Source organism: Trachemys scripta, chromosome 12, assembly GCF_013100865.1.
Source record: "Trachemys scripta elegans isolate TJP31775 chromosome 12, CAS_Tse_1.0, whole genome shotgun sequence".
Lineage (NCBI taxonomy): Eukaryota > Metazoa > Chordata > Testudines > Emydidae > Trachemys > Trachemys scripta.
In genome coordinates, this window is record NC_048309.1 from 5,953,516 (window position 1) to 5,975,489 (window position 21,974).

A 21,974-nucleotide genomic window follows, 5' to 3' on the forward strand; every position below is an offset into this window, starting at 1 on the left:
TATGCTCTCTGTATGTGTGTATATATATCTCCTCAATATATGTTCCATTCTATATGCATCCGAAGAAGTGGGCTGTAGTCCACGAAAGCTTATGCTCTAATAAATTTGTTAGTCTCTAAGGTGCCACAAGTACTCCTGTTCTTCTTTTTACAAAAATGTAAGGCACCATGCATGGCATTGTCAGCAGACAAGGTGGTGTCAAAGTGGGCACCTCCCCTTTCCGGGAGGACAAAATCAGTACGTAATGTATGTTTGTGCTGTCATTTCAAGGGGTTCTGGGGATCTTCTGGCACAGGACACTAAATCTTGCCAGTCACTCAGGGACTGTATTTATATGCAGAAGCTGATTCAAGACCTCAGGAACTGGAATTAGTATGCAGGACACTGGTAAAGAGCTGCTCCCCCGTTGCTTTGACATGACTATCTAGAAACACAAAGCATTCCAGGAAATCAGACTGCGTGGACAAGCCAAGGGACTGTGTGCAAACGATGCTCTAAACCATCCCCTGATCAAATGCACAGACTGTAAATGTGAACAGAAAGTAGGTCAGAAGTTCCCCCACCTGGAAGCACAAGATAAAACACAGATATCCCATAGTGCTTTGAAGATCCTGCTGAAAAAGCAGTACCCTTAAAGTACGAGATTCCCAATGGTGCCTAAGGGAGTTAGGAGCTTAACTTTCCTGAGCTTTGAGTGGACGTTGGTGCCGGGCTTCTTTAGGTTGCTTTGAAAATCCCAGCCAGAGATGCTGCTGCTTCAGCAGCCCTGGGAGGAGGTTGTGAAGGGCACAAGGAGGTTCTAGTATCACTGATGGATGGAGTGTATTCAGACCATCACAGAAAGCAGCAGCGGCCACACCCCACTCAGCAGCGCAGGATGGCAGCGCTAACAATGAGCTTATTGACAGTCAAACCCACCTCCCCCTGCCCCTAGATGTGTGCTAGTGGAAAGTTGGGCTCAGCCGGCTCCTGCAACCTGTATCCCTTGCAGAGTCAAATCCAAATCCCAGCAGGACGTACCTGCCATGGGCTTCACTTGAACCTTATACCCGTTGGTGTTCCCTTCTGTTTCTTTCCATTTCATCTGTAGCCTGTCTTCCGAGAGGACGGTTAGTTTCAACCGGTTTGGCCCTGGAGGAAAAGCAGAAACATCACTTGTGTTAGGTCCAGAAGCACCTGTGGCAAGCAGTCCACAGTCCACACATACTCGCCCCCTGTCTGCTTTTCAGACGGATCCATGAGTCCCCACGATTTTGGAGGAGCAAGTTCCACGTAGCTAGTTTTCCTTCCTCTCATCTAACAGAGAATCCGTCTGGTGTCATGGCTCAGACCAGCCATGACTTTAACGAGTTTACCATAACCAGCAATTTACTGAGCAAGACACCCTCCATTCGTTGTTACCGATAAGCAGAGCAACACAAGAGTCAAGGAGGGCAAGGATAGTCGTGTGGGCATCTCAGCACCTGCTAGATCATAAAGGCAATGGAGACCAAAGTGGATCCAGGGCTTTTGCACTAGCTGGCCTGCAACACCATAGTGTAACATCTACACTTTGAGCAAGGAGCATAGCCCCGCCCACCACCCTGGTTAACGGCCCTGCACATGCACCTAACATCTCAGATGAGATTCTACTCATAGCTCGATCAGAACTAGCGTGGGTGCGTCTCCTCGAGCTGCGAATTACATCCCTGGCTCAAGGTGCAGGCTTCCCCATAGCGTACCACTAACCATCTCGGAATTAGGACTGCACCAAACAGGATGATATTAACAAGGCGAAAGATATCAAATGACGCGCCCGTAAGACATGAGCTGCCAAGGAGTACAACAATCCCAGAGATTCTACGTTTCACAATTCTGCAGAGAGAGTTTCCCAGGCAGTTCGGAGGCCAGATGTTAAAAAAATACACAACCTGATCAAGGGTAAATAACAACCCCTGACAGGACTATAATTCTGAAGGCAGCAGGCTCCAGCTTGTACCAGCCCCAAAACCTCCTGCTGCTGCAGGGAGGCAGCAAACAATCAGCAAATGCAGAAGAAAATGAACTGCAGGCAGGGAGAAAGAAGCAAGACTTATAATATGTTGGGCACATGCCCACAGTCTCAGGACTGGGCCGTGGACAGTCAGGCCTAGTGGTTGGAGCAGGAGTCAGGCCTAGTGGTTGGAGCAGGAGTCAGGCCTAGTGGTAGGAGCAGGAGTCGGTAGCCAGGAGTGGAGCCCAGAGCCAGAGCCACTGGTCACAGCCAAAGTCAGAGGCCAAGAATCAGAGCCGAGGGTTAGAACCAGGTTACCCGGAGTGAGGCCAGGCAGCGGTGTGGCTGGGTTCCAGACAGGAACAAGGAGGTGCTATTTCAGCCACAGACAAATGCTTTGAGCAGCCATTAAACTGCTGCGGAGCTTAAGAGCTGGTCTGCTGACTCTTCCCGTCGGCATAGCCAATCAGGCAGCCTGTTACAGGGCAGCTGTGCTCGTTAAGTTGCCACAGCCTGGCTCTGATGCAGGCCCTGATTCCTGACACCCATTCCCTTTAAATCTCCATTTCAGAGAGATTCCCTATCTTCCAACTAGATCCCTAAACTCATGTTACTCTTTTAAATGTGACGACTCTTAGCTGAACTATATAGCTACAAAATACCTCTACTTGATTGGATGCAGGGTGTAAACCAGGCAGATTTATAGTCCCTCCACCTGAATATCACATACAAATTAAAAGTAACTTTTCCAGTAGGTTTCCCTAATTGCACCCATGAAATTCACATGGGAGCGCGTCCTCCGACTGCATTTTCAAAAATGTGCACAAAAACGCGGAAACAATTGCTCATTTCATTTGTAATCACCATGATTGAAAAGGCAAACTGGTAACTAAGAATGCAAATAGCCAATTATGGTTATTTGCATGCATGATTACCAGAGTTGCACATGCAGTTGTCGTAATGTAATGCAAAAATTAGGAATGCAGTTGCAGGTGCACAGTTTAAAAAGCAGCATTTGCACATGTAAAACTGGTAAGTGAATGCACAAATACTGAATTGTGCATAGAATTAGCAGTTGCAGTGACCATTCACTGTTTTGCAAATACATATACATATCTGCGTTTGTGAAATGTGCGAAGACAGAGAGACCCCCTAAAAAATATAGGCCCTAAAAGATAAAATCAACAATGAACAACATTCTTGAGGAGCAAAACACAGCCTGGACAAACCATCGAAGTTGAGGAGTTTGACTATTCCTTAGAAACCGTTTAGGAACCATTTTCCCCTCCCCTACTTTGTGTTTAATGATAGCAAACTTATAAACACCCAGAGGTTCAATGTTCAGAACTGACCAACTGTGCTTGTAGGGAAAAGCCACCCATTGAATGGCACTATCTTGAGTGCCCACTCGGATCCAACATGTCTCAAATGCCTTGTCATCTTTTATTGGGTAGTCACAACCCAAGACACAAAGCAGCAGCTAGCAATGTTTTGGCAATGAGGGCCTACTTGTTTCAGCCCAACATCTGCACCTTAACCTTTTGATCCAGACATTTCCTGAAAACGTCTCAAAAAACAGACAACTATTTTTGGAAAACAAGGCTCAGATTCACATACCACCCAGGCAAAAACAAAACGGAGGAAATGAAAAGTCTTTTTTCCTTCCCCCGCGCCCTGTCTTTTAAAGAGCAGGGGCAGAGAGTGTTGGAAGGACCAGACCTAGAGTCAAGTCTAAGCAGAAATGGGGAAAGAGAATGGAACAATGACAGATTCATAGCGTGATGAAACAGGGAGCTGTCTTCTGATGGACACGTGCCATCCAGCTTTTGAACCCTAGCTCTAGGATCCCAAAAGTTTAAAAGGCCAGAATGCCTGCAGATGAACATGAGGACACGACTCTCTAAAGAGCTGTTATATTCTGGATGCAAATGAGTTCCAGCTCCCTGAAAGCCCCACTGTCTGTCTGCCCTGGGTTCTCCATGCACTCTTTGATATTGTAACCTTGCTCTCCAATTGACGTGGAGTTATGGCCAGGCTCTAAATGGAAGCCTTGGAGGATTGTTAGCTACACAGCATGGATATATGTTCTTTCAAATCCAGACAGACTGCCACCTTCCAAGAAACCTAAGAACTAACCACTTACCCAGAAGGTTCTGAACACAGCAGAACCAGCATGGACCTGCTGCTGAAAGGGGCAAGGTGCAAAGAGGCTACACAGGAGACCTTTGTGCTCCCTGCATGTCACAGAGATGCTCCCTGTCACTGTCACAGTTCACGGCAGTCTCCCACAGCCTTGTGGAGAGGGGACAGGTTCAAGGGTGGGCTGCGGCTACTTAGATCCACTGGTCTAATCCCACCTAAATCCCTAAAAGGTGACTTCATAACAGACCATAGTGGGTATCAGAGCCGGCTCTAGGCACAAGCAGACTAAGCAATTGCTTAGGGCCCCGAGCAGCTCAAGGGGGCAACCTATTAATTATGAGTATGTGTTGTGTGGGGGGCCCCCAAAATATTCCTGCTTAGACCCCGCAATGGACTAGCACTGGCTCTGGTGGGTATGTCTATTCTACAGCTGGAAGTGAGCCTCCCTGCCCAGGTAACCAGACTCATGCTCACAGACAGGGCCAGCTCTACTGTTTTTGCCGCCCCAAGCAGCACGGGGGCAGTCAGTGTGCCGTTAGGGCGGCACGCGCGTTTCCGCGGCGGCGGCAATTCGGCAGCAGCTTCTGTCTTCAGACGGAAGACAGAAGCCGCCAAATTGCTACCCTGGGCAGCTGAACATAGAAGCTGTCGCCGAATGGCCGCCGCTGTGGAAACGTGCATGCCGCCCTAACGGCACACGGACTGCCCCCGCCGTCCACAGCAGCAATTCGGCGCGCTGCTTGGGACGGCAAAAATACATGGACTGCCGCCTCTTGCAGATTGTCGCCCCAAGCACCTGCTTGGAATGCTGGTGCCTGGAGCCGGCCCTGCTCACAGGGCTTGACCTAGCTTGCTAAAAACAGAACAGGGGCCATCACGATGGGAGCTGCAGCTCGGGATCTCAAGCCCACCCGACCCCCTGGGCTTGAAAGCCAGAGCTGCGGCCCAAGCCGCAACATCCACACCAATAGTGTAGTTACGGGTAAACGCCCTTCACTTCTCACTTGGGGAATACCGCGTTTACTCACCCCTGCTCTCCCGGGAGATGCAAATGCTGGTGGGGTGTGATCACTCTGCGTGTGAAAATGAACGCCACAAATGCATTTTCACGCCACTTCTGCTTTTCACCCCCGATGTCATTCTAGTTTAAACCCAATTCAAACTAAGGGCACCTCTCCACCCGAGTGTCCACCCTGCCGCTGCCCTGCGTGGAACACCAAAAGAGTTAATTTACCCACTGCTTTTTTAACATGACACCACTGGTCCAACGCAGCTATTTTTAACATGCTAGCTTGAGCCCTATAACACAGATCTCTCCATCTGGGCTGGGAGGCTGCGCCCAGCTGCAGTGTAGACCTAGCCTGTGTCGTTTTCCTACATGCAACTTCTTTACTCTGGCAATTATGCAGGGACCAGAACTTGGACTGTAGATAACACCAATGTAATCCACCAGCTGTTATGGAAGTTTCACTATAAATGGGGGCAGAGGCGAACTGAGCAATGCTAGGTTAGGCGTGATCTGTCTAAGGCTGCCCTGCTGTTGATCTGACACAAAGAAAGAAGGAAAACCAGAACTGAGCGGGGGCAGTGAATATCGATGCAGGATTCCATAGGCTTAGCGGGTCTTTCTAATAGTTGGGTTTATGTCTCACAGTCACTGATAAGAGCTACTAGGATAACACGCTCATTGCCTTGAACATCAGCCTCCCTAAACTTTTGTTGCTTATGTCCAGGAGCATAAATATTAACAGAGTCTGTCAGAGACGACAGGGACATTTGACTAAAATAAAGATGGAGGCAATGAAGCTAACTCATGACCTCTCTTCTGACTTTTTAGATAGGTCTGTCTAGCATGCTTCCATTTGATCTGCTAGATAGCTATTATCCCAGTCCTCAACTTAAATCTTCTGTTATGTTTGATAACATTGCCTGTTTTCTCTGAGGTATATTTACTCTTAGTTTGCCCTGGACTCCTGTTTGGTGGGAAATTGGTTTCATCGTTGTCTCTCTGTGTTTTCTTCTTCAAAACTGTTCGCTTTACAAGTAAAAATAAAGAAGAGGGTTTGCGTAACCACCAGGCCTGCAAACCCAGCTTCAGCTGTTAAAGGTCAACGTAAGCTTTTCCCTGCTCATTCCTCAATCCCAAGTAATAATTATGCTACGGGAACTTCATGAGCAATTCTACAGACCAGAACAGACTCCAGCTCTCCCTCCGGTAGCTGGACTGGCCCTCCAGTGCTACCAGCAGAAGTGATTATTTTCATCAGCAAAGGAAGTGGATCCATAACTTTTTAAAACCACTTTTCTGGCCATAACAGCATGTTAAAACTCCCCCTCACAACATGAATTACCTTCCTCCAGTTACCCACCTGATCATCTATCCAGCACTACCACCAGCCAGCCAGGTGGCATGGAGATCCACATTAGGAGCACATGTGCTCTGTGCCGCTGCGTAGTTATCCCAGTTGTGTTCAGACTAGTTCCGCTAACCTTTCTTGTGGTACTGTGACAGCTCGGGCCTAAACAACTCAATAGCATTGAAAATATGAAGGGTCCTTTCTTAATGGCTGCATCTTGGGAACCAGCCTGGCTCTCAAGTGGGACACCTGGGTACATCACCCTGAATCCATCCGGCACTCAAGTGCCTTCAGACAATGCAGACCCTTAGCCATTTAGTGCCTGTCGCCGGAAGGCAGGAGATGCTGGGGGATTGCATAGCCAGAGGTGGTGCAAGGTCAAAGAGGCAAAATCATAATAAGTCTCTGTGTGGGAGCCTTTGTTAAATGCTTATATAAGGGACTCACTGGACTATATTTAGGAACTGAAGTATCCCTCCCTCTCTCCCCAGCACAGAGAGACATGAGATGCCACAAAGCAAGACACCTCCCTGACATTTTTTTGTAATGCTGACCTTTGTTTGCAGGAAACCGGGGAGAGCTCTGGTAATAAGACACTCGGTTACGGATGTCACTGTGAAGAGCAATTTAGCTGGCATTGAAATAACAGGATGGATTCTGCACTGACGAGGAAACCTTGCAAACTGCCAATGTAATTTGGACGTGGTCAGCGTTTTGGCTGCTGACAGTTTATACCAGTTTTAGTCCCATTCTTAAAACAAAACCAGGGGGTTAGGACAGGGTTTCCTTCTCCAGAGTGGACAGACGAAGAACATTCCCTTTCAACCCTCCCCATCACTGTGTCTGCCTTTCAGATTTGGGGCCTCTCGTATCAAACAATGTCTTTCTGGGGCTACATTTTGGGATTCTGGGTCAGTACTTCCAGGTATCCAAAACAGAAATGGCTTGAATTGGATTTGACCCCGGTTCCAAATTCTATCATTTGGGTCTCTCTGTATAAAGGATCAAAACTGAACCCCAGATTGAAACCCTTCCCAACACACACACACACTCACTCACACTCTGATCAGGTACAGTGTTCAAAAGTTATCGGGTTACAAACAAACCGAGAAATGTGATGAAGTTGAGTACAGGGCCTTGGACCAACTAGATCTGTTAGCTTAGCTCAGGTGACAGCCACTCCCGTAATTATTGTATCCAATGCCTATTTTAAAAATGATCAGAGACCCCCTGCTTACCTTGACCATGCACGTGTCCTATGACATGACTCGCCAAGGTTATGCAGGCAAACAAGAAGGACCTGTGACTCAGCATGACGTCCTGGTCCTATATGGAGAGGAAAAGGCACTTTATGTCTAACCACATAACAAACAAAACCGCACTTACTGCATGGACTAATTTGGCTCCCTGGTTGATAAATAGGCAGAAGAGTGAATGCTCCCCTCTCACGCCGAGCAGTGGTCGCCTAAGACTGGACTGAGGGGCTCACTGACGGGCAATGTAATGAAGTTTGCACTGATGCCGTCTACGATGAGCCATTCAGCCTCCAGGACCATCACTAGTTTCAACACAGCTAACAGAGCAGACTAGGGTGACCAGATGTCCCGATTTTATAGGGACAGTCCTGATTTTTGGGTCTTTTTCTTATATAGGCTCCTATTACCCCCCAACCCCCGTTCCGATTTTTCACACTTGCTGTCTGGTCACCCTAGAGCAGACTTTGGCCCCGTGTTTCTTTATATCTGCTTGATTTAAACATTTTTTTTATCCTCTCTTTTTATCCTTTCTGTGAAGCCCATACAGGTATGGAAAAGCAGTTCTAATCTGCTGCAGTGTACGTATCATCAGCAAAATTGCCAATTTTGAATTCAGAATTGCCTGGGTTTTTGAAAATAAAAAAATAAATAATATTTTTTCCCAATCATCACAGCAAAAGTCAAAACACGGCTACATCAGAATAACCCGGCACCTCTCTCGGGTTTCTGGACTACAATATAAGGAGTGGGGAAGTCCACACTTTATGCCCACAAGAGCAGCATTATTCAATGAACACTCTTCGAAGCACAGACTTGACATTGCGATTGTTGTGAGGATGGAGCAGAAGGGACGCAGCTTTATAATCACACACCTGATTGCGCTTGTAGCGCCGGCAGTCCAGAGATGAAGGCTAAGTTAATTCTTGGCAGAACTTCACTGATGTTACACCAGGGACACATTTGGATAGTTTTTTGTTTTGACTTGTCTCCTGAGCAGGGTTGAAAAGAAGAGGAATATTTGGATTCAGAGCTGAAGGTGTTGCCTGGTTTCAATGCGTGTTCAAACCCTAAACTCAAAAGCAAAACTCCAGAAACGGGATTGAGAATCTTGTACAACTGAAACAGTGACAGCGACAAAATTCAGATCCACATCCAGATCTGCATGGACCCAGGGCTTCCATCCTACACCATTCGTGATGCAGACAGACGGACAGACCTGCAGTGCAAGCCCCTGCGCCCGTGCTATGGCTTATGAGCCAAAACCCAGTCAGTGGGAGTCTTTCCCTAATGTTGGCAGATCCTTGGTCTGAGTGCTTTAGGGTTCGTAGTTCAGAGCTGCCTGCTCCACAAACTCAAGACCTGGGATGGGCTCTGGGTGCTGCCTGACTCTGCCATTGCTGAATGAGCAATTATCGTGCTTTGGGGGCTTAGGGAAACCAGCCATTCAAAAAGCCAGACGTCGCTATACAAGCAGCCTACAATTTCACAGATGCTGAATCCCCCTGCTGCTCGTGCCTCTGAACATCGTGGGGAACTTGCACACCTGCGAATACTAATACACACAGACTCTTCGCTCCCACTCGCCAGGGCTACGTTGGGAAACTTCACTCAGCCCATTTCGCCTGCATCAAAACAACACCAGCAGTATGGAAGAGGCTGGCTGCAGAGCGATATGAGCAATCCCGCTTGGTACCCAAGTCCTATACAGTGCAATCAGCCCTTTCTCAGCAATGCCTTCTGCTTCACAAGATGGATGACAAAGGTAGAGCAAAGCACCTCCTCCCGGGGGAGGCTATCAGTTTCAATCATGTCACTGCAGGACTTGCTCGGTGAGCGGTTTGCATGCCTCCATCTGCCTTCCTGCACTGCCAGACAATCTCATCCCGGCTCCTTCAGCTTTCCGAACAATCAATGCCTGACAGCAAGCGTCTCTTTATGTATCGCTTTCTGCCCCGGTGCCAGCGAGGACTTTCTTTTGATTCCTCTCTTCTTCCCTGCCCCCCCAAGGTATTTTGTGGGTTTTCAAAGCAATTTGTTGACTCTCTCTCTCGCCAAAGCTATCATTAGGTAGAAAGGCAACAGCGTGATGCATGGCTGCACAGGGACGGCAGCAGGAGATCGTGAGCTTGTCAGGTTCTCTGGGCAGCACAAAGGAAGGGAGAAGTGCAATCAAAGGACCATTATAACAACAGTGCTTTAGGCCATATATTTGCACTGTCTAAGACCCTGATCCTTTGTTTTCCTTGTTCAGTGGGAGTTAAGGGCACTGAGCACCTTGCAAGATAGGGCCTTCAAAATGTTACAGGCCTCTGGGGGATAAAATCCAGATCTCATCCCCAGTTAACCATTTTTAAACATTTTAAACCCACAGTTTTATTCCTGAGAAATATTAAAGTAAAACCAATTGTCATTTATGTAGGTCCTATAGAAAAACAAACTTTTTGCTTCCTGGGCTGCCCCAATAACACTGCTACTGGATAAGCTGGAATAGCCACTGCATCTCCTCTAGGCCAGCTGCATAGGAGCGGAGGCCACTAGACCTGCATAAACCCAGAGCCATGGTCCCACAGTGGCCTGCACTAAGTCCTTGGGGCTGGCTTCTGAGCCAGGTCCCAGCTGCAGTGCAACCATATCCTGTAGGGCTGGTGCAGGGTCCTTGCAGTACCCCACACAGCCCCTGTTCAGCCAGTAGAACCTGTTAAACTTTGCACCGAAACTTGTTTTGTAAAAGAAAATTAAAACCACCAACACACAAAGGCTTTTTGACATTTCCAATTTTCCTCAATATTTTGCAGGGCTTCAGGCAATGAACAATTATTTTTTTCAGGTTTTCAATGAAAACCTGAAAAAATCCACAAGATATTTAAGTGAAAATGATTTTTTTCCAGTTTCCCTCTCAGCTTTTCATGAAAAACAAAACACTTTTTTACCACCAGCTGTAACAGCAAGGGAGATCCGAACACTGGCCCTCCATACCACCAGTCAATTTCCCTCTGAAGGTATTACATGCATCTGGCTAAAATACAGGTGAAGGGGTGTGTGGTTTGTTTGTTTTATTTAAAAGAGCTGGGGAGATGCCAACTTTGTGCCTGCCAATCTTGAGAGCGAGTCCTTAATTCACTTTGATAATGGTCTCACGTGTTGGGCAAACAGTTGTCAATCTGAACTCTAAACTGGACCATCTGAAGTAAAAGGTCTAAGCCAAACCCCCAGATCCAAACCTGTTGTTTAATATGAATCCAGACCTGAATTTTCTGACTGGTCCCTTCCTTATAATGCCAATACCCTGAAGCCAGACAGGCCTGGAATTTGGGCTAGGGTTTCAAAATATGGATCTGGGTTTCCTAATTCAGGCCCTTCTCTAACATAAGAGGAATGCATCTTCATGCAGAAAAGAGGGATTTTTCTCTTATGGAAACATTTGGTGGGTTATTTACCCAGTCCATGTCAACTGCTCTCATCAGGTAGTGACAAGTCCCCGTTCCATTGCCACAGTCATGAGACATAATGGCCTTGGCTCATTGCTCCTTCACACAACAAAGAGATTTGCAAGAACCTGAGGTATCCCTGGACAAACTGTTCCAACTTTAGACCAAGAGGGAAATTCTATTTGGCGCTCTAAAGAGCAGCTTTGAATCTACAGCAGTGTAAGTGAGAGCACTGTTTATGAACCAAGAGTCTGATTCTCCTCTCCGACACTGGTGTGAATCAGGACAAAGGACCCCTTCCAAAGCTCACTGAGGTCAATGGAAGCACTCCCGTCAACTTCAACAGGCTGTGAATCAGGTCCAACTGGGAAAAAACAATTCAAGTGATGGAACACCAGGCCCAGTGTCTCATGGTCCCTATGTTTAAAGTTTATTCTATTGGCCTCATTTCACATAGTCCAACATATAATCAGCATCTGCCACTTCTACAGCCACGCTGTTCAGTCTTATGACTTTTGGCATAGACAGGTTGTATACACTAGTTCTACCATTCACTCTACAGCAAAATTTCAATTTAGTACAAGATGATGGACAGTTACAAAGTGGCCTCTGGCAAATTTCTATTTCCCATCAATTGCGTCAGCTCCTCATTAGTTAAAAGGAAAAAATGGTAGGTGAGCCAGAATTTCCTACACTTTTAATCCAGGAACTGTAACATGCTGCAATGGAAAGACATGCAAGTTGCAACATATGGTAGTTAACTTACACCCCTGCAGTGACTGTGTTCATTGAAAGGCACTCGGCTGTGTGAAACAATTGCAATTTGCCTTCAAAATCTGAAAGCTTCAGCATCTTGCTTCTCATTTCCATTTTATATAGATATTTTCGTGGAAAAATATCCACATTTTGAAACTGTGTTGAGGTAAAGATCAACCTTCATATCAAAAAATGCAAAGCCCACCTTTTTCTGACTGCCTGATGCAAAGCCAACAATTCGGGACTTGCAAAAAAGGCCCTGAATTAAAATTAGGAATACTATTTTTTTTTAATTGCTCTTTATTTATTATGCCAGCAATCTTTCCCATAGCTCTGCTAGGAGGATCAGCGGCAAAGAGAATGCCATCTGGAGGAATCCGATTGAACTGTACATGGGTTTCTCCACTTCAGCAAAGATTAAGCTGGATCCAAAGTCCATTAGGTAAAGAAAACAAAGTAATTAATAACACCTGGCTCGTATATAATGCTTTTCAATATAAAGAATCCCGTTTACATTAATGGGTGTTGGATCAAGCCCATTGCAATATTCTGATTCAGACAGAGGATTGTACCTTTAAGCTTCAGTGCGGGGGAGTAATATTTATCGTGTTTATCAAGTGTTGACTCAGAAAATAACCCAAGGGTAAGAAGTATACCTGCGTCCTTATGGCTTAGTGCATAGAGCACTAGAGTAGGACTCAGGAGACCTGGGTTCTGCTACAGGCCTGCTGGGTTACCTTGGGTGGGTCACATCACCTCTGTGCCTCGGTTTCCCCACCGGTAAAGTGAAAACAACAATACAGAGCTTCAGGGTAAAGTGCTTGGAGAGCCACAGCTGGAAAGTGTGGATGAAAGTTAGGCAGTTATCCCTCCCCCAACAGCAGGTGAGTGAGATTTCAGACCCTAAGGGTTAACTGCTGAACAGCAAACCGCCTCCCATGTTATTCCACCTGTTTATTTCTGCCATTAATGGGGTAAGCATTCAGCCATGCAGAGGTGAGTGCAAGATACTGACAGGACCAATATGACATCATCCCTTCTGACAGCACAGAGCCTCCGGCATGTGGATTCCTTTCTCCCATTATTTACTCCGGGAAGGAATTCATGGACCGTACATAGAGCACATGATACCTATTTCCCATCACTAGGATTTCCTGTGTGTGGGAACATGCCACCTTTCAAAGTGGGTCTAATAATAATAATATTGTCATTATTGTAATATAGGAGTAGCACTCAAAAGCTCCAGTCAGGCTCAGAGTTCTGGATGCTGCACAAATGCATCAGGAAAGTGTCCCTGCCACAAAATCATAGATGGTCTAGTTTAAAAAGATGCAACAAGCTAACATCAACAATAGGAAGGGATGAAGCCAGGAGCAAAAAGAGCCAGCAAGAAGAGCATGAATTTACATTGTCTGGCTTAGCTGGTTCCTGATCGTTAAAAATATTGAATTCATTGATATTTGCAACCTTCTCCCCTAGAGTTGTCAATTTGCAATTTCCCATCAGTATCAAGTGCATTTTGGGGTGGGATTTGAAGGTTAGCGCCGGATGACATTTTCCAAGTTTGCAATAGAAATTTTTCAAAAATTTTATTTTCAACCAAAGAAAATGAGGTTTTCTACAAAATTGGCATGCTTTTCAAGTGGCTCTGCTGAAGGTGCAGTGTTATGGCCTCGTTCAGAGAGGATTTTCCATTCACAAGAGGTTACATGAGAAAAACCACAAAGATACTCATGGGAGAGGATGACAGGTGAAGCCAGCATCATTGGCCAAGTGGAATTTCCCTTCAGAGATTGACACACCTGGAGCTGGTAAACTCAGTTAGTTCTAAGCTTCCCAAACACCTTCCAGAGTCAGTCACCTGCTCCAGATCCCAGGAAGAGATACCTGCTTAGCATCATGGGGTGACTTGCTATCTCAGGACTGGAACATTTGCAAAATCAGACTTGAAAAAAACAAAAAGTGTGGGCGGTTTGGTGAAAAATGCCTAGTCACTGAATCAAAAACATTTTGTGGGATGCTTTTCCAGCACCTGCCACACTTTTGATTATGTAGTCGGGGCTGCATGTTGTGCTGTATAAAACGAGCGAAGGGACAGGACTCCTCTAAACCAATATTTTCTCACGCCCCCTGCAAGGCATTTAGCACCTTTGATTGTGCTCCTATATTTACCTTCACCATGTTCAACAGGTAAATTGAAGAGAATTTAAAGATGCTGTTAATAGGATTCTAAAGGGACTTGGAAGCTGCAGAAAGATTAGGAGAGAAAAACCTCAAAGGAATGCTAAGGTACTAGGTTCCCTTACAGGGTGAAAATTCCCCAAACCATAGATAAACTTAGTATCAGTTTGGTATAGGCATATAAACACAGAAACAGCTGGGGAAAAACAATCCAGACAACCAGGATTAGTTGTGAGCTAACAAACCCTTCTAACTACTTCACTCCTCATAAGAAATTCCCTCAGGTTGTGTGCCACAAAAAATTCACTGAAGATCAAAACTGGGTTCCTTTTCTAATGTCCACCACTCTCTAATGGAATCATTCGCTATCTACAGAGCATCAAATGATTATAAGAAAGACATTCCTGTCAGTTCTGGGGGAATTTACTCTTCATCACAGGATAACGTGAGTCTAAAAGTTACTTCACCTTAAAGAGATCAAAATTCTAAGCTTTCAGGATCTACAGTCGCTATGGAATTGAGAACTGTACAAAACCGTCAAACTTTGGCTAGGTCAATGCACTAGGTGGGAGTTTCACAAAGTTTGCAGGTCTATAAAAGTTCTTTATTCTGTCAAGAGAAAAGAAAGAGTACAGGCAAAAAAGCACACTCTACAAAACAATACAGCCCCCTGTAGCCTAGCACAGAGAAATCGAAACAGCTTCGAAACCAACAAGGATCTGTCACAAACCTTTGCTTTTCAATTTATTTTCCCTGAAGTTGGCTGGGGAGGTGCGAAGAATCCGACTACATTCTTGATCTCTGACAAAGGAAGCCAGCACTTCGCCCGCCTCTCAGAATAGTTGAAAGATTTCTCGACTGCTGACAGAGGGAGAGAGAGAGAGAGAATGCACTATTGATTTCTCCCCACCCTTTTTACGCACCAAGCACAGAACAACACTTCAGATTTGGACTGCTACATATGGCTAATCAAATCTGGTTTGTAAAATAGATTATTTTATTTTTCTGCAAACCAAGCTTGATTTTGTTAAGCATTTTGGGAGGGCTCAAATATTAACCGTCCAGCAAGGAGGAGATCTATGAATTTCTTGGGAGTGCAGCAAGGAAGGCAAGGTGGAATTCCCTTGCATTTTACTAACTCAGAATTAGAGTTTGCTTCAAGCTGGACATTTTCACATCTGATTAAGTTGTCTGAACATTTCAGAGGCCCTGATCCTGCATGTCCTTGAGCGAAGTTAAGCACACCTGTAAGTTTTGCAAGCCTGGGACCTGAATTGTGGGAACAGAGTTTGAGGCTGCTGAAGTCTTATTAACTGCTGGGTGTAATTTTGGCCCCAAATTATGGAAGTTTCACAACATTAGCAGCGCTCGCAAGATTTACACTGTTCTTGGCCAAAATCCTGTGAAAACAGTAGTGTTAATGAAATACTGTCAGCTTTTGTATCTGATCCATTGCCAAAGTTATAGAGTCAGGTTTGCAACCAGAGATTATTCTGGAAGAATCCTCTTCTCCCACCAGCAGCACTACTGAGGTTCAATGAAAGGTCTGGAGTTTGGACCCACTGCCCAGAATACATTAGATGACAGTGACATCCTTACTGTGTTATAATTTTAGACTAGATTTTAAAAGAGATCTCCAGTGATTAACAGCGGCACTATCCTATTGTGTCACAATTAGAGCTGGTGAAAAACTTGGAATTTCCATTGCATGGGAAATTCCAACATTTTGGAATTTTCTTTCATCCTGAATCAGAATGAAAAGGCAAAAGTTTTCCACACAATGAAATTTCTGAAAAGTTTCATTTCAGAAATATTTAAAATACATGAAAGTGTTTTATTTTATACTTTTAATATTACACAAATTATTATAATGTAATATAGTTCATGCAAAAACTGAAACAGCTTCAAACTTATCGAAAGAAAACAAAGTGTGTTTCATAATTCCTTCACTGTAATCCACCCACTTCTCCCTTTAAGTAAAGCAATTTACTTTTCTTGGAACTCCCATGGATTTTAATAGCTGCCTATAGTTGCTACTGTTTATCCTAAAACTAAAAGTATGCGTGAAATGGAACACTGTGTCCCACCCTCATCTGAACTTTGGGAAAAAAATCTTGATCCAGATCAGAACTTCATTACTGGGTTTTGGGCCTCTGCGCTCAGTTCTGGATCCAAAGAAAGGTTGGTATGGTATCCCTCTCTACTTGCCTTAAGATCACTGCATGGGAACCTGACAACTTGGACCTTTACTGGCCTTTCCTACACTTAGCGAGAACCCTACAGTTTGGAGTAGATCCCAGAGTTGACACACTACTTATGCATCCAAGTCAAACTGGAGTTTAAACGCGTGTATCTATTAAGATGCTCTGGGTACCAATCAGCTTTCTTTGCACGCGTTTTATTTCACCTGGCTGGAAATGGGAACTGCCAGCATCTTGATAAATGGATTGAAAGATTGCCCAGTTTCCCTCTAGTGCCTGCAAGGACCTCTGTGTATCCTCCACTACAATAGCTTGCTGTCCGATATTCTAGTGATTTGCTGAGCAGTATCACAACAAATCCCCATGCTAGCTGCACCAATGATAGGGGAATGAATAGTTGTGTTTCATCAACAGCAGAGGCAATGCAAGGGGCCGCAGTAAATCAGTAGAGCAGCCATTTCTACAGCCATGATGCACACTTGGGAATAGATTTTTACACATCCTCAGCATCTACAATCAGGCTCAGATTTTCAGAAGGTGAGCTCCAATTGAGGCCCCAAATGAAGTGAGTGACTGGGCTGCTCACCTGACTGATAGACAAGCTTTCTGGACTCTCTGGTTGCCTGGCTAGCTGACTGGGCATATTTCATGTCAGAGATGCAGCAGGAATCTTTCAGTGTTCCCAATTAAAATATTGCAGAATTTCAGGTCTGGAAAAAAAACTGAGTTTTTGGCTTTTTTGTCCCATTCCAGGATGAAAAGATTCCAAGAAATGTTCCCTCCCCAAACCCTCCCAGGACAGAAATTCCATTTCCCAGCCAGCTCCAGTAATGAATTAACTCATAAGTGTTGGGAGCGAAGGCATATTTAGGACTGACAGAAGCCTGTTGTAGATTTGAAGAGTCGGTTCTGATAACATTTAACAGCGTAAGCATAAGTAGAAGAGGGTATGTGTAAGAAACTGCAGAGTAATCCTGTTGTATTTCTTTGGTTTATTTATTTTTTTAATTATTTGTATTACAAGTCTATAGAATATCAGTTTTATGAGACATTACACCATTAGAGGGAGGCATGTTGTGCATTGAAGAAAGTGATGAAAGAGGAACTCTCTAATCAAATATGAAAACACTGACAAATCAGCATCTAAACAGATTTTATTTTAAAAAGACACTTTCAGCTACAGTAGTTTTAAAAATATAGTTTAAAAAGACATTTTCAAACATTTAAATGTTGGAAACCTCTTAGATGCTTCAAAAATAAAAGTTATTTCCCTTGAGTATGTCAACTTCCATCTGGAAAAGGGGTCTCTTTCCTGTTTATAAGGAAACGTAACTCACTGGGGCATTCTTTCCTTTATTTCTTGATGTGGTCACCAGCGCCATGTACAGCATCATCTGGAATGCGTACAGCTTTCAGATAAGGCGTTTTTCGTTGACTCTTGGTGCCGGGCAGTCTCCTGAGCTCAGATATTCTGCTCAGGGTCATCACACAGAATGGTAGGTTTTTTAAACAAAAACAACAAGCTTCTCCTCACTTACCGGTTCCTGGAGATCAAACAAACTCAGTTCAATTCTTACTTAACTTGCGACTTGACCTCAGGTCCTTGTAGGTGAAAGGACCATGTGCGCTAAGGACCCAGTCCTGAGTGTGATCGAGCACCTCCATTGACTCTAAGGCCTGGTCTACACTAGGGAGGGAAAATCGATCTAAGATACGCAACTTCAGCTACGAGAATAGCGTAGCTGAAGTCAACGTATCTTAGATTGACTTACTTCACGTCCTCACGGCGCGGGATCGACGGCCGCTGTTCCCCCGTCGACTCCACTTCTGCCTCTCACCCTGGTGGAGTTCTGGAGTCGATGGCAGAGCGTTCGGGGATCGATGTATCGCGTCTAGATGAGACGCGATACATTGATCCCTGGTAGATCGATCACTACCTGCTGATCCGGTGGGTAGTGTAGACATAACCTAAAAGGAGTTGTGAGTGCTCATCATCTCTCAGGATTAGGCACTGAGCCACGAATACCTCAGTCCTGTCTGAGCCGAAGAGACCTTCCCCATCAGATTCCAATTACTTAAGACAAGTCAAAATGTCAGGCTACATTTCAGGCCTAATCTCTTAGGAGGAGACACCAGGTTTGGTCCGTCCCCTAATTTTAGCAGACTCATGTAAATGATCACTCCATCCCTTAGTAGCTGAAGCATCCCGCCTCTTGGATCAGTGATGAGGAGAGGATTCTTCACTTATTCAATGGCTTCCATGACCTCCAGAACAAGCGTTCGCGGTCCCGTCATGATGAGGCTGCTGATGGTCGGATAGTCCAAATGCAGAACGTACATTCCGTTCACAGAGAAAACAAACTGACACACCTGCAGTGGAGAGAGAGGAATGTTTTACAGTGATGTGACTGCACTGCAACTGCACCTGCTCAGAAGAGTGAGACTTTGTGATGAAGATATCTCTTACCAAATCCTACAACCAGAAAGCATTGTATACACTTTATAAATTGCACTAATAGGGACTAGATTCTTAATGGTAACCCAAGGGATTTATATTGGGAGCAAATGGTGAATGCAAAGCCCCCTTTATGAGCAGGTGATGTACATGTAAAAAGCTGACAATGAGACTTAATATTAATATTTGCTAATTTTTTAAAATAATGAGAATAGAGGAAAGGGTCAGATGAAATGAGCTCTTGAGCAAATGGAACAAATTCACCTGCACCTGTTCCCTTCCAATCCTGCCTGAAGCATATGAGCAAGTCTAACTGTTTCTGTCTCTGAAGAATCTTATTACTTCCAATATCCCAGCAAGTGACTTGAAGGATAAACAAGACCTGTACAAAAATTGCTCCTCTACTGCTGGGGGGTTTATAAATTTCCTCTTTCCTTTACTCTTAGAAATTGATCTTCAGCCAGAGCACGCAGCCCATTTATTCTTGGTTTGTTGGTCTAAAATGGTTTTCAGAAGCTCAGCTCATTGCATACGAGCCGGATTCAGCAGAGCGATTACAAGATGAATGGCGGCAAACTCTTCTCCCTGTCCCCAAAGGGAATGATTTATCACTGCAGAGTCATTCTGCAGCTTTCACAGGCAAAGAAAAAGAATTCCACACACCAAAAAAGAAAGTTGTAAGACAGAACACGCTTATTACCCCAGGAGCTTTAATACTGGGTGTTTCACAGCAGTGTGCTGCTCTTTCCCCGCATTAAATAATTCATATGCAGTATATTATCAGTTAGAGCTGATTGGGAATTTTCCACTGAAAAGTTTTTTTGGATATTTGTTTTTTGTTTTGTTTTATTGACAGAAAACGTCTCCACAAAATCAAAGTCCCACAGGGAAAAGTTGAATATTTTTTGACAAAATTGAAATTTTTTCATCAAGAAAATTGACACAATTTTCAGGTTGACCCAAATCTAAACATTCTGATTTCTTGACCTGAATCAAAATGTTTTGGTTTGGGTCAATTCAACATTAGCTTGTGTCTGTCTGAGTTGCTGCAATGCCTCATGGGAGTTTTAGTTCAGGCATCACATGCTCCCATCCTTGTCTGAGGGCTGAATTCCAGGCTGGACTAAATCCTCCATGATGTACCACAATTCCCCCCTCCCCAGTTGAACTGTCACAATGCATCATGGGAGTTGTAGTCCATCTGGGGAGTCTGGCCTATAGCAGAGAATGAGGGCATGAGGCATCTGAACTACAAATCTCATGAAGCATTGCAGCAGCTCAGGTGGGTGCAGTTCTGTGTAAAACCAAACCACAACAACAAAAACATGTCCAAATAGAAGTTTTTCTGAACTTTCCATCCCATGGATGGTGTCAATATTTTGACTTTTCATCCTGACTGAGGACAAAGATAAATGTTGAAGTCCCAGTTACAGAAGGGAAAGAATAGGTAGTTTTCTAGTGAATACCTAACATGCTGGCAGTGTGTGTGTCACATCTCCCTCGGCAGCTGGTGTGCTAGAGGATAACAGCCTATTAATGCTATCAGCTAATGAATTACTCCTTTAGTTGAAGTAGTAGAGGTCTGTGTTGCAGGTCCTGGGTTTGAGCCCTGTTGACAAGCCACATATGGGGAGAATCATTACAAATAGGATGCTGATGAAATTGAAGAGGACGACGTTGACTAGAGGCAGATCCAGCCAAGGGCAGGCCCTGTGCAAACCTCCCTCACACGGCAGTGACAAAGCACAATTGTGTCTTGCAGCATCTCTGCTGTGTTGTTCTAGGTCTCTCCTGAACAGAGCACAATAGCCATAGCATTCAAAATTTTTCTCCGAAATAAACTCATCGGGCGACCTATGATCCCAGAGTCAGGGTCAAGCTCTCACAGCGTAGTATGTGACACAGGTATTTGTTGACACCGGTCTGTAGAGGTAATGCAATGTAATGGGCCATGCAATGTTTCCCTTTACACTGGCTCTCCCCCCATGCCGAGGTTTAGATCAGAGCAGCCACATCTGGGTCTTCATAAGCCCTTGAAAAGAGCCAGGCCCCAGCCACCTTAACACGCAGAGGTCCCATTGCTGGCAAGGAGGTGCATGCTTTGCAATCCTCACTCCAAGCGTCACAGGGACTGCTACAGCTTTGACACATAGTACTGAGCGATGACTGAATTCACCCCCACTGCAGTCAGTGGATTAATGCCGGGGATGAATTTGGCCCAACACGTTTGGTCGGCGTACAAGTGATATCACGTGCTACACAAGGAAGATCCAGATTATACAGTACCTTCATGCCTGCTGCAGCAGCTGGTCCTCCTGGGTCCACAGCCTGGATATGGCAGGGTCTCCCTCCACGGACCACAAACCCCCAGCCCACAGCATCCCCCACAATCTGCAAGCAGAACAGAAAGACTGTAAGGGCCTCGCAGAGATTTTCTTGCCTGCATGTAGATGACCACGCAAAGGAGTTCTGCTGAACTGAAGTGGTCAGTGTTTAGCCTTGCCCCATTATCACTGCCACTATTGAATGCCCCATATATTCTACAGTGAGATAAATTCTAGAGTGGGCCAGCCAGCTTCAGAAAACGTGTGCACACATCTCTGGTTAGGGCACCTGACTGGGATGTAGAAGACCCAGGTTTGACTCCCCATTCTGCAGCAGATCTTGAACTCAGTATTCTCCCTCCCAAGTGAGCTTCCTAACCAAGAGGCCACAGGTTGTTCTGTGGTGGGTTGCTCCAGTCTCTCCTCTTGAAGCTGTTCCACTGAGTATTAAATATTCATTGAGCCAAAGAGAAAGAATAACTCTTGAACCTGGTGATGAAGGCATTTGTGACCACTTCTGTTCAAGGACAAGTGTATATTGTGTAAATAAAACAAGTTACAGTAAGAATATATCCAGGCTCTGTGTTGCTGATTCCCCCTCTAACAGGAAACCAACCTGCTAGAACCCCTGACATCTTCTGCCACTCATCAGAGGAGCAACAATATATTTCTGGGCCATACACCAAATGAGACTCAAACCCACAAGGTTTACCTGAGATTGTCTCCAAAGTTACTTTCTAACTAGTATTCCATGCTGTCAAGAGTACAAGGATCACGCAAGATTTAAAGCAAGTCACATGCAAAGAACATACCAAGAGACACTGCTGCACCATGCACAACGCTTGCACTTTTGCTGGCAAGGGAAGTCACATGCTGAACAAAAACATCCTTTTCCCCCACTT

General features: G+C 45.0%; 2 protein-coding genes across 6 annotated transcripts in view; both read right to left on the reverse strand.

Moving 5' to 3' along the window:
- Nucleotides 1–14,939, reverse strand: part of COL20A1 (collagen type XX alpha 1 chain) — a 100,956-nt gene extending 86,017 nt beyond the window's left edge. For 3 of the 4 annotated variants that reach the window (XM_034787771.1, XM_034787772.1, XM_034787768.1), the window contains exons 1-3: nucleotides 14,823–14,939; nucleotides 7,710–7,797; nucleotides 1,021–1,131 (exon numbers count right to left, since the gene is read on the reverse strand). In XM_034787771.1, coding sequence (XP_034643662.1) covers nucleotides 1,021–1,131; nucleotides 7,710–7,785 — 187 coding nt within the window. In that variant the 5' untranslated portion in view covers nucleotides 7,786–7,797; nucleotides 14,823–14,939. Of the gene's footprint in view, nucleotides 1–1,020; nucleotides 1,132–7,709; nucleotides 7,798–8,599; nucleotides 8,717–14,822 lie in introns of all 4 variants that reach the window. The other variant, XM_034787770.1, reaches the window with a different exon arrangement.
- A 3,251-nt stretch (nucleotides 14,940–18,190) lies between these two features.
- The window catches only part of LOC117885347 (DEP domain-containing mTOR-interacting protein-like), a 37,014-nt gene continuing 33,230 nt past the window's right edge, over nucleotides 18,191–21,974 (reverse strand). Inside the window, exons 8-9 of one of the 2 annotated variants that reach the window (XM_034786660.1) lie at nucleotides 21,035–21,139; nucleotides 18,191–18,663 (exon numbers count right to left, since the gene is read on the reverse strand). In XM_034786660.1, coding sequence (XP_034642551.1) covers nucleotides 18,538–18,663; nucleotides 21,035–21,139 — 231 coding nt within the window. In that variant the 3' untranslated portion in view covers nucleotides 18,191–18,537. The remainder of the gene's footprint in view (nucleotides 18,664–21,034; nucleotides 21,140–21,974) is intronic. The other variant, XM_034786659.1, reaches the window with a different exon arrangement.